This window comes from Bombina bombina, chromosome 4 (assembly GCF_027579735.1).
Source record: "Bombina bombina isolate aBomBom1 chromosome 4, aBomBom1.pri, whole genome shotgun sequence".
In the NCBI taxonomy this organism is placed as follows: domain Eukaryota; kingdom Metazoa; phylum Chordata; class Amphibia; order Anura; family Bombinatoridae; genus Bombina; species Bombina bombina.
In genome coordinates, this window is record NC_069502.1 from 484,033,126 (window position 1) to 484,046,780 (window position 13,655).

The 13,655-nt window shown below is 40.2% G+C and overlaps 1 protein-coding gene across 1 annotated transcript in view; it reads right to left on the minus strand.

The window, feature by feature from the left end:
- Window positions 1-7,727: 7,727 nt before the first annotated feature.
- The window catches only part of GCLC (glutamate-cysteine ligase catalytic subunit), a gene marked incomplete in the record, with an annotated part of 285,087 nt that continues 279,159 nt past the window's right edge, over window positions 7,728-13,655 (minus strand). Inside the window, 2 exon segments of the mRNA XM_053710384.1 lie at window positions 7,728-8,469; window positions 13,466-13,586. Coding sequence (XP_053566359.1) covers window positions 8,264-8,469; window positions 13,466-13,586 — 327 coding nt within the window.

Genomic DNA, 13,655 nt, shown 5'->3' on the forward strand with positions numbered 1-13,655 from the left:
AAGAGCAGAGATTTGTCCTTTCAAGGAACTTGCGGACAAACCTTTATCTAAACCATCCTGAAGAAACTGTAAAATTCTCGGAATTCTGAAAGAATGCCAAGAAAAATGATGAGAAATACACCAAGAAATATAAGTCTTCCAGACTCTATAATATATCTCTCTAGATACAGATTTACGAGCCTGTAACATAGTATTAATCACAGCGTCAGAGAAACCTCTTTGACCAAGAATCAAGCGTTCAATCACCATACCTTTAAATTTAAGGATTTCAGATCCTGATGGAAAAAAGGACCTTGAGACAGAAGGTCTGGTCTTAACGGAAGAGTCCACGGTTGGCAAGAGGCCATCCGGACAAGATCCGCATACCAAAACCTGTGAGGCCATGCCGGAGCTACCAGCAGAACAAACGAGCATTCCTTCAGAATCTTGGAGATTACTCTTGGAAGAAGAACTAGGGGCGGAAAGATATAGGCAGGATGATACTTCCAAGGAAGTGATAATGCATCCACTGCCTCCGCCTGAGGATCCCGGGATCTGGACAGATACCTGGGAAGTTTCTTGTCTAGATGGGACGCCATCAAATCTATTTCTGGAAGTTACCACATTTGAACAATCTGAAGAAATACCTCTGGGTGAAGAGACCATTCGCCCGGATGCAACGTTTGGCGACTGAGATAATCCGCTTCCCAATTGTCTACACCTGGGAAATGAACCGCAGAGATTAGACAGGAGCTGGATTCCGCCCAAACCAAAATTCGAGATACTTCTTTCATAGCCAGAGGACTGTGAGTTCCTCCTTGATGATTGATGTATGCCACAGTTGTGACATTGTCTGTCTGAAAACAAATGAACGATTCTCTCTTCAGAAGAGGCCAAAACTGAAGAGCTCTGAAAATTGCACGGAGTTCCAAAATATTGATCGGTAATCTCACCTCCTGAGATTCCCAAACTCCTTGTGCCGTCAGAGATCCCCACACAGCTCCCCAACCTGTGAGACTTGCATCTGTTGAAATTACAGTCCAGGTCGGAAGCACAAAAGAAGCCCCCTGAATTAAACGATGGTGATCTGTCCACCACGTTAGAGAGTGTCGAACAATCGGTTTTAAAGATATTAATTGAGATATCTTTGTGTAATCCTTGCACCATTGATTCAGCATACAAAGCTGAAGAGGTCGCATGTGAAAACGAGCAAAGGGGATCGCGTCCGATGCAGCAGTCATAAGACCTAGAATTTCCATGCATAAGGCTACCGAAGGGAATGATTGTGACTGAAGGTTTCGACAAGCTGCCATCAGTTTTAGACGCCTCTTGTCTGTTAAAGACAGAGTCATGGACACTGAATCTATTTGGAAACCCAGAAAGGTTACCCTTGTCTGAGGAATCAATGAACTTTTTGGTAAATTGATCCTCCAACCATGATCTTGAAGAAACAACACAAGTCGATTCGTATGAAATTCTGCTAAATGTAAAGACTGAGCAAGTACCAAGATATCGTCCAAATAAGGAAATACCACAATACCCTGTTCTCTGATTACAGACAGAAGGGCACCGAGAACCTTTGTAAAAATTCTTGGAGCTGTAGCAAGGCCAAACGGCAGAGCCACAAACTGGTAATGGTTGTCCAGAAAAGAGAATCTCAGGAACCGATAATGATCCGGATGAATCGGAATATGCAGATATGCATCCTGTAAATCTATTGTGGACATATAATTCCCTTGCTGAACAAAAGGCAAAATAGTCCTTACAGTTACCATCTTGAACGTTGGTATCCTTACATAACGATTCAATATTTTTAGATCCAGAACTGGTCTGAAGGAATTCTCCTTCTTTGGTACAATGAAGAGATTTGAATAAAACCCCATCCCCTGTTCCTGAACTGGAACTGGCATAATTACTCCAGTCAACTCTAGATCTGAAACACAATTCAGAAATGCTTGAGCTTTTACTGGATTTACTGGGACACGGGAAAGAAAAAATCTCTTTGCAGGAGGTCTCATCTTGAAACCAATTCTGTACCCTTCTGAAACAATGTTCTGAATCCAAAGATTGTGAACAGAATTGATCCAAATTTCTTTGAAAAAACGTAACCTGCCCCCTACCAGCTGAGCTGGAATGAGGGACGCACCTTCATGTGGACTTAGAAGCAGGCTTTGCCTTTCTGGCTGGCTTGGATTTATTCCAGATTGGAGATGGTTTCCAAACTGAAACTGCTCCTGAGGATGAAGGATCAGGTTTTTGTTCTTTGTTGAAACGAAAGGAACGAAAACAATTATTAGCTCTGTTTTTACCCTTAGATTTTTTATCCTGTGGTAAAAAAGTTCCTTTCCCACCAGTAACAGTTGAAATAATAGAATCCAACTGAGAACCAAATAATTTGTTACCCTGGAAAGAAATGGAAAGTAGAGTTGATTTAGAAGCCATATCAGCATTCCAAGTCTTAAGCCATAAAGCTCTTCTAGCTAAAATAGCTAGAGACATAAACCTGACATCAACTCTGATAATATCAAAGATGGCATTACAGATAAAATTATTAGCATGCTGAAGAAGAATAATAATATCATGAGAATCATGATGTGTTACTTGTTGCGCTAAGGTTTCCAACCAAAAAGTTGAAGCTGCAGCAACATCAGCCAAAGATATAGCAGGTCTAAGAAGATTACCTGAACAGAGATAAGCTTTTCTTAGAAAGGATTCAATTTTCCTATCTAAAGGATCCTTAAACGAAGTACCATCTGACGTAGGAATAGAAGTACGTTTAGCAAGGGTAGAAATAGCCCCATCAACTTTAGGGATTTTGTCCCAAAATTCTAATCTGTCAGACGGCACAGGATATAATTGCTTAAAACGTTTAGAGGGAGTAAATGAATTACCCAATTTATCCCATTCTTTGGAAATTACTGCAGAAATAGCATTAGGAACAGGAAAAACTTCTGGAATAACCACAGGAGATTTAAATACCTTATCCAAACGTTTAGAATTAGTATCAAGAGGACCAGAATCCTCTATTTCTAAAGCAATTAGAACTTCTTTAAGTAAAGAACGAAAAAATTCCATTTTAAATAAATATGAAGATTTATCAGCATCAACCTCTGAGACAGAATCCTCTGAACCAGAAGAGTTATCAGAATCAGAATGATGATGTTCATTTAAAAATTCATCTGTAGGGAGAGAAGTTTTAAAAGATTTTTTACGTTTACTAGAAGGAGAAATAACAGACATAGCCTTCTTTATGGATTCAGAAACAAAATCTCTTATGTTATCAGGAACATTCTGCACCTTAGATGTTGAAGGAACTGCAACAGGCAATGGTACTTTACTAAAGGAAATATTATCTGCTTTAACAAGTTTGTCATGACAATCAATACAAACAACAGCTGGAGGAATAGCTACCAAAAGTTTACAGCAGATACACTTAGCTTTGGTAGATCCAGCACTAGACAGCGATTTTCCTGTAGTATCTTCTGACTCAGATGCAACGTGAGACATCTTGCAATATGTAAGAGAAAAAACAACAACATATAAAGCAAAATTGATCAAATTCCTTAAATGACAGTTTCAGGAATGGGAAAAAATGCCAAAAAACAAGCTTCTAGCAACCAGAAGCAATGAAAAATGAGACTTAAATAATGTGGAGCCAAAATGACGCCACATCCGGAACGCCGACATTTTTGGCGCAAAATAACGTCAAAAAAATGACGCAACTTCCAGCGACACGTATGACGCCGGAAACGGAAAAGAATTTTTGCTCCAAAAAAGTCCGCGCCAAGAATGACGCAATAAAATGAAGCATTTTCAGCCCCCGCGAGCCTAACAGCCCACAGGGAAAAAAGTCAAATTTTTGAAGGTAAGAAAAAATGATTAAATCAAATGCATTATCCCAAATATGAAACTGACTGTCTGAAAATAAGGAAAGTTGAACATTCTGAGTCAAGGCAAATAAATGTTTGAATACATATATTTAGAACTTTATAAACAAAGTGCCCAACCATAGTTTAGAGTGTCACAGAAAATAAGATTTACTTACCCCAGGACACTCATCTACATGTTTGTAGAAAGCCAAACCAGTACTGAAACGAGAATCAGCAGAGGTAATGGTATATATAAGAGTATATCGTCGATCTGAAAAGGGAGGTAAGAGATGAATCTCTACGACCGATAACAGAGAACCTATGAAATAGATCCCGTAGAAGGAGATCACTGCATTCAAATAGGCAATACTCTCCTCACATCCCTCTGACATTCACTGCACGCTGAGAGGAAAACCGGGCTCCAACTTGCTGCGGAGCGCATATCAACGTAGAATCTAGCACAAACTTACTTCACCACCTCCATCGGAGGCAAAGTTTGTAAAAACTGAATTGTGGGTGTGGTGAGGGGTGTATTTATAGGCATTTTGAGGTTTGGGAAACTTTGCCCCTCCTGGTAGGAATGTATATCCCATACGTCACTAGCTCATGGACTCTTGCTAATTACATGAAAGAAAAAATTATATTTTTTTAATAATTTTTTTTAATAAAAAACGTTAACATACCACTGCCTGCACTGATATCATGTGAATGTGACATGACTACAGGGGTTAGAGTTTCTGTTATACCCATTGGTGTGTATGTGTGTGCATGGTGTGTGTGTGTGTATGTATGTGACTGTGTGTGTATTTATGCATGTATGTGTGTTTGTGTATGTTTGTGGAACCAGCAAATTACAGACCTTGTTACTAAAGCATGTGGGGCAGGAGGTAAACAGTGTCACTATACAGTACCACTATATATAGTATGGGGGGGTCGACCATGTCACTGACTACTATGGTCTGGGCGGGTAGGGTCAGGCCAGCCATCTCACCGGCAGATTACAGACTCACTAACTTACTATATACAGTACTGGGGGGTTAAATAGTGTCACTATATATATACAGTAATAGGGGGTCAGACCATCTCACAGACTGTGGGCACAGGGTACCTCCTTTTGCAGACATATAATCTGATTCACATTTTTTTCTGTGTTAAATGTAAAAAAATAAAAATAAATATGTATTAAATTCACCTTTTTTTTTGGAGGGGGGAGGGGTGGTGGGGGGCCCCTTCTTAGATTCTTGCACCTGGGCCCTGTGGTTTCTAGTTACGCCTCTGCAATTAGGGACATGTATGTAGCAGGTTTAGCCTTGAGAAGAGTCTGCAAGGTGCATTCCATGTTCTGATAATTAGAAATTGCTCCATTTTCAGTGCTAAATTACACGTGAAAGGGGGCAAAATAAATCATTATTCATAGGAAGGAAGGAATGCTTTTGTGTAGCTCTAGTGAGGTAAGGGGGGACCAGGACAGGGTACACCAGCGATTTTTATAAATATTTTATTACGATAATTATCTTATCATTTAATCACTTTTTATGTACACATTGTTCCTCTATTAGAGTGTTTCATTTACCTATCTAGCACAATAACTTAATATACTATGTCCATATATTAAGTTATTTCCTTCCAATATAGATTCAATCTACCTGCAAAGTACACCCATTATTCAGATGTCTAACAGAAGAAAGCATAATAGTCTGCCCGCGATATAAAACAGATTCTGCATCATGCGGACATCACAAGGAGGCGTGGTCTATTTCAACACGCAATATAAAGCCACCATCAGCGCGACGCGCGCTCACCCTTTGAAAAAGCCGGTTAGCGGCAAAACATGTTAGGGATTTGGTGAGGAGTCTGGTAGCTCCTGTGTTTTTAGGGCAACTAGGAGGATACTCTTGATAATTTAATTATTTTTAGACTACCAGCCTTCGGAGTACTTATATTAAACCCTGGCACCTGATGTGGAGCATTATTGTACAATCTAACTAGCATATAATTAATAACAGTGTTGCTTCTCCTCTCTCATGCCACGGGCATATTTTATGATTGTATGACGATATGTAGGTTGTTGTGACTTTCATTTTCTGGTGTGTAAATACTAGCTAATCTAAAGCCAGAGGTGTTTCATATAATCACATCTGATACTGCTGCTGGGCTTAATTTGTTTTCACTCACCACAAGCAGAGTAATTGCAACAATTGTTACTATATTTTATACAATATTTAACTCTGACTTTGAGTGTGTAACCAACAGAACGCTCCAGCCTCATTATATGCTACTCTCACCTATATTGTCTCTTGATCTGATATGGTACAATAGATTTTAAAGGGAACCATAACACCTGCTTCAAATATTCTAAACTAACTTGTTCTAATACTGCAAAATAAACTAACTAACAATTATGTATGCAGTCTTCATCTTTTAATTCTGTTGTAGAAAAACAGCCTCATAATTTAAACAGCTTAATCTGCTGCCTAGCACTTTGTATGTCAGCTGCCATGTTATAACGTGCGTTCTACATCAGTACTGTAGGTCACGTGACTCACACGGCACCTCCTGTTTCTAATGCTGAGGAAGCAGAGCATGACTGCAGTGTCTAAGACGAACGGCTTCAGGCACTGCTATGATTATAAATACCAAGAGCAGGGGAGGAAGGGGGAGGGAGACTCCTGAGACTGTGAGTAACATAGATGAATGCAGATGTTTCTTTTTACATTTATATCTGCAGCAAGAGTTTGCGTTCTGTCTCCGGAGCTTTTCTTCCCCCTGTGCATTCCTCTCCCCCTCCCAGTTCCTTCCCTGCTCTTGGCATTTATAATTATAGCAGTGCCTGATGCCGTTCTTCTCAGACACTGAATGTGATCACTCTGCTTTCTCAGTGTTAGTAATAGAGGAAGGTGACGTTTTTGTCACATGACCCACTGTAGTGGAAAGTAATTGCCAATATGGCAGCATACATAGCAGATTGTAGTCTGCAGATTAACATTCAAATTATAAAGGTGTTTTCTGCAACAGAATGCAGTAAATTGATGACCACACACAGAATTGTAGTTAGTTTATTTTGCATTATCAGAAAAAGTTAGTAAAAAACATTTCAAAGCAGGTGTTATGGTTCCCTTTAAGGGAATTTAGCATACAACATTTGCTGGCAATCCTGCAAACCGATAAGTTATAACTGCTCTATATACATGAGCATTTGACTTTAATATGCTTTCCCTTTAATCGGATTCTTTTTTGATGTGAGTCTGAGCTCCAATACACCTTCTTTTGGAGCCTCCTCTTCCTCTATCTGATCCAGTTTGAGTATACACCAATCACACTGATACACAAACACAATCTCCCCATATCATCTGATATCTGTCTTATCTGTTACTCTATGTGCTATTTAACATATGTATCCTCTATACTAGTTGGAATTTTTTATTTAATTTCCTAGTTTTATTTTGCGTTTCATTAAAAGTTATGTTTTATTAATCTAGGAGAACTCTTTCTTGTCCCAGGTTATACTGCCATTACTGCAGATATTGGATTACTTGACATCATAGGCTGTCTGAGTGCTACTGGTGTATTCTTTGAATAGTTATCTTTTCCATTCATTTCTGTTTGTTAATAGTGATTAATACACAGCAACTCCCCCCCCCTCTCTTTATTTGCCTGTTGGCAATTTATATGTATAGGGTACAGTCCATTTGACATTTTAGTAAGGCCATTGGTCTCTTCTACGTGTACTAATCAGCATTTATCTTCGATCTGGCCATGCATGTGATTTGTTCAACTTGATTGTGGGAATAAAATGCTGTGGGAATAAAATGCTGTGAAAAAAAATGGAATGCAAGTCCAGCCTCCCTTGAGCAATACCAGTATAACAAATAAGCAAAATGTGCTTGTTCAGCAAAGAGTGCTTTCTGCTGACTGCTTTATTTGGCATATGAATAAGCAAATGGCAGACTAATGCAATGCCAACAAGTTGGCCAACACATGTATTGTGCGCTTTCAAAGTAACTCAAGTATATTTTTGGATGAAGAATTAGGTACAGTAAAAAAAAGTCTAAGCAATACATTCATTAAAGAAACAAATTCAGAAATTTATAAAACAAGAGTAAAATTCTGTTACATTATACAGATATACTGGTACTCTACTGAACATGATTGTTTTTTTTCAGATTATACATACAAAATGAATCCAGTTTCACAGTAACGTGATACGTTATTACCATACAATGTTAGTCATAAAAATATTTTTACTATTTACATACACACTGTATAAATTTCAACAACAGGAATATGCTTATTTAGGAAGTTTCTACTACATGGGAGGCATATCGGCCTTCTTATAGTGCAGTATTACCTATTTGGTCATTACACAGACAATGCAGTTCAAGTGACATGTTTTGTAAATGATTTGCACTGTATCATCAAGATACAGTTTTACCGCCACTTTGCTTTATCTTATTAATTGTAAAACCAAGCAGCTCTGGACATCCAGCCAAATCACTGGCAATTTGATTGCATTTCACCAAAAGGTCGTAATTTATTTTGTCTGTGATTACACTGTCCTGCTTGTAGTCAGGGTGATTTGAAACAAATTCTCTCATCCATCGCGCAACAGTCATAAGCTCTCCTGTAAAAATAAATAAATAAATGACTGCTACAACAATAATATCATTTTGTATTCATAAGACAAGAAGCATAAGTCAAACACAAGCAGAAAAAAACAAATTATGCTTACCTAATAATTTTCTTTTCTTCAGATGGAAAGAGTCCACAGCTACATTCATTACTTTTGGGAATTCAGAACCTGGCCACCAGGAGGAGGCAAAGACACCCCAGCCAAAGGCTTAAATACTCCTCCCACTTCCCTCATCCCCCAGTCATTCTGCTGAGGAACAAGGAAACAGTAATATCAGGGTGAAAAGGTGCCGGAAGAACAAAAATTATGGCCACCCCACAAAAAAACATGGGCGGGGAGCTGTGGACTCTTTCCATCTGAAGAAAAGAAAATTATCAGGTAAGCATAATTTATGTTTTTCTTCATAAATGGAAAGAGTCCACAGCTACATTCATTACTTTTGGGAAAACAATACCCAAGCTATAGAGGACACTGAATGCTAAAATGGGCACCAGGCCTGAAACCACAACCCAACAAAAATCCCTCTTTGTCCGAAGCCAAGAAAACATTTGAAAAGGAAAATGCCCCTAGGACACTGACTCGCAGATAGACCACATCCTTGCTAGAAATCGCAGAAAACATCTTCAACTGAGGCAACACTCCTCCAGGAGACCCATTGCCCCAAGGTCGGTCCACAACCATACCCCCTTACAAGAGAAAGGGGATTGACAACCGAAAACTCCCAAAGGGGAGAGGACATGGAGGAACAAACACAGATTCCCGGAAGACCCTAAACAGGGTGCAAGAAGATCCAAATAAAAAATGGAAAACCCCAAAAAGTGAGTCAAGCTCACAGAGACCCTAAGGTATCCTGAAAACAAGGGAAGGCAACGCCCAGACCCCAAACTGCACAAAACCACAAGGTTGAGACCGGGAATCAGAACAGAGAAGAAAAGTTCTCAGAAAAAAACGTCTGAAACCGGAGTCCCAAGTCGCCAGGAACTCAGAATATCGAAATATTCCCAGTCAACACGTGCATCAAACCCAGAGAACAAACTCTGAACACCACACGCTGTAGTCATACCAGGATGGCTCCGGGTGCCATCCAAAAGTACCCACAAACAGGTACTCCCAAGGAGGACCCCATAGAGATAGGCCGAACAAGGCAGAAGAGCCCTATGCTCTAACCTGGAGACTGCAACCACAGATGGAACAGAACAGGATAAACCACCTGTTCCAACCACCTGTACACAGGACAGGACCACCACCCTCAAGAAGGAGGAAAACCCCACATTTTTAAGAAAGGCAAAACAATCTCCCCCAAGGGAAGGGCACAAACAAATAGACAGCGCATACACTCACAAGGCCAAAGCCCTAATTGAGACGAAAGAAAACCATCTAGGCGCCACTGATGAATATGAAAAGGAAACTCCCCAAGAAGGAAAGTACATACCGTTCAAGAACAAGGCAGGCCATGAGGAGCCTAAGTACACAGCACTCCTGACCAAGGTGCTAGTAGCTAAACTGGCGAGACCATAAGTTATAGCCTATGTTCCCTGGAGAACTGGAGATCCCGAACCAGCCACAGGATCTATAAATCCAGAAAAATACCAGATAAGGCCATGAAAAAAAAAAAAGTACCCACAGCGGGATCCAGCTAGTGAAACCATGGGGCTAACCACCAATCAGACCAGCTGGCTTAGGCCCAAAATGATCCAGACAAACTAATGCCCGAGCCAAAGGAGCTAGGGCACGACAGAGCCGCTAAGAATCTAAGCCCAACAGGCGTACCCCAAACTTCCAGGACCCAGGGGAAACATCGGGGACGAAGTCACCCGAAGAGCGAAGTAACAAAGGCTAGTCTCCATAATCTCCTCAGAATACAAAACCAGAGGACTACATCCAAGGAAAAAGAATGCATAGCATCCCAAACCCCGGAAACAGCCTCTAGAAAGAGCCAGGATAAGGAGACCACATAGCCTATCATTCCTAATAAGGAATGACTAACCCCTAAAGTAGGAAATAACTACAAGGTCAACCTCTAAGGAGAAACGGTCAAAGTCCAGAGATCTCGACCAGGAAGAGTCCTCAAAAAAGGAACAAGTCCAAAAGGACAAATCCAATAGCCCTAGAAGGGCAAGACCGCCCATAACGGCAGCAATGAGGCCCTAAAACCTCCAAATCTTCAATCCCCGCGGGGAAGAAAACACTCAAATCCCGACGATATCAGAACCAACAGAGTGTGACGCACTAGAACACTGAGTCCGAAACGACCAGCTCAAAAGGCTGCGAAGGACTGAACCAGTCCCCTATGCCCCACGGACGCTCAGGTCCTCACAAAATGCTTACCTCCCACTTGTAAAAACAAGCTAAGAAAAACACAAATAATAAAGCAATCACTCAGGCCTCAAGACAGAAAGAGCTTAACCCAATCAGAACCATAGCCATACTGTCAAGGCCACAAAATTCGCACCCAGGGAGGGAGAAATAAACGACAGACAACACATAGGACAAAACGTGTCCCCAGAACAACTTCCGTAGAAATAAACAGAGCGATCAAGAAATCGCGAGTATCGATTCCAGAAGGAAAACTCCCGAAGGAATACAAAACCAAACATGAGCTTTTAAAATCGAATAAAAGTTATCCTAACTGGATTAAATAAAGAAAAGGCAACCCATAGGTTTTTGCCTAAAAGGAACAGACACACCGCAGAACCAGCTTAACAGAACCCTGCTCATCCAAGCTCAGATTGGAAAGGATACTCAACCAGACTATAAGAAGATTACTTCATCCCCTTACATTTAATTCTGTAAACTATTCGAAGAAGAAGACTGAGAACTCCTATATCCATTAAGGATGGAATCGTCCAACAACGCCAACAGAACACGAAGGCACGCCAGTCTATAACGAAAAGCACAGCACACTTCCACCGGAGCCACAGGAACATTAGCTTCCCCGGAGAGCTGAAAGGGTCACCCCATGCCTGGGGGGCCTGGGTTGACTGGACACTAATATAATATTAAGAAGACATCTGGAAGCTGCAGATGCGCCATCAGGATGTGGTGGGAGGTGTATTTATAGGCATTTTGAGGTTTGGAAAACTTTGCCCCCTCCTGGTAGGAATGTATATCCCATACGTCACTAGCTCATGGACTCTTGCCAATTACATGAAAGAACACACTTTTGGTTGTTTGTGAATAAAATATAGTGCACCAAGCATAATAATCCTCTATAAACCCTGTCAAAATCTAAAATCTAGAGCCCGCACGACTGAACCACATCATGAACTAAGCTATTACCAGTTCTCTTAAAGGTCCATACACATAAGTGCTAAAAAAAACAAACCCTAAAGCTGCCAGAGGGTTAAAAAAGGGTCAGAGGCTTCCCTAATAATGTTCCCAATGCTAGTAAAACTGTTAGGGATATGATATGGAGAAAAAATTGAGTCATGAGGGGAGCAAGTGAAGTCCCCTGGCTATACTGTACCTGTGTCAGAGTACCTACAAAAAGCCTGTGTCAGTAATGTGTAAAGGCACTTATCTTATGCAGTATCCCTCCACTAGCTTACCAGGCATGTCAATGTTAATGCAGCAATATCCATCCAGAAAGCCCATCCAGTGCAGGTATTAAATACAGCAGAGGATTGAAGTAGGAAATACCAGAGTCCCTCAGGGGGAGGCTACGGATGAGTCCCAGTGACGCCTGAGGGTAGTTATGGCTGAAGTCCCGTAAGGAGAATGCTATACACATAACAGGGTATTCCTGTGTCCCTGTATAATTTAACTGCTGTGAAGTCTTTTCTGTCTTCTTTGTAAATGATTCTCCCCAGGGACTCTGGGTCTCACATAGGTCTGGGCTCCTAATTTGTAATCCATTAGCAAGTAGCTGAAACAACCTCTATTCTCAACCATCTTATACAAGGCCAAGAACAAAACTAAGGGATGGGAGGTGGGAGGGTTTTAAAGCTCTTGTATGGGCTCTTGACCTCCTCCTAATGGCAGGGAATATATCACATATGTTATGGAGGAATATGGACCATCATCATTATATGAAAGAAATGTCTGTTTAAAAACAGAATGACTTCATGTAAAGGTGTGAAATGTGACTAATAGAGGATAAAGTACCAGAGACATTTCCCAAGGTGCAAATAGATAGGATGCATATGAGGCAATGCTTTGAAAAACTGTACAACCATGGCTTCTTTTACCTCCCTAACTCCTGGAATAGTGTGTGTGTTTCTATAAATATATACACACACATACACTTTTAAAGTATTGGAGCTTAAGACTCTGAACTTAACAGTCACACAAAAATTCATGATAATGATATATATTAAAGGGACATGAAACCCAATTTTTTTCTTTCATGATTTAGGTAGAGAAAACAATTGTAAACAACTTTTCAGTTTACTTCTATTATGAAATTTGGTTTATTCTCTTGGTATCATTTGATGAAGGAGCAGAAATGCATGACTGGTTGCTAACTGACCACATGGTTTGGTAAGCCCAATGACAAAAGGGATATATATTTGCCGTCAGCAATCAGCAGCTAGCACCCAGGTGCTTTGCTACACCTGAGCTTACCTAGATAAACCATTCAACAAAGGATAACAAGAGAAGGAAGGGACCGCTGCACTACAGAAAAAAAAAAAAGTTGAGAGCGGCAGGGAAGGAGGGATCCAAGTAGATGGGGATTTTGGCCCGTGTACACAGGCTTTAGGACTAGTAAACTATAAAGCAGCTGCGGATTAAAACCTATGGGGGGGTGCTAGAATCTAACATTGAGCATTTTAACTTCCACATGGCAATGGAGCTGGGAATAGACAGAAACAACTTACTGAAAGACCAGTGCATACATTTGTTTTGCTTAAAGAATAACAAAAAATATACATATACAATTATATTTAGCTGTAATATTGCCTTCTCTCATTCATGAATATATGTAATAGTATTATACATGTACATTATTGGCTAAATTACTAATCCAAATATCCCAATGTATCCATACCTGAAGCTCTTTTCTTAATAAGTTTAAGGTAGTTTAAAATGGAACACCGAGTATCCACATCAACTTCCATGTTTTCAAGGTAAGAATTAAGTATTGGAATTAAACCGGGAAACACTCCTTCCTGTAATACAAAAATCAAGCAATTCAGTAATTAGGGCAAATTGAAAAAATGGGTTTTTAAAGGGATATG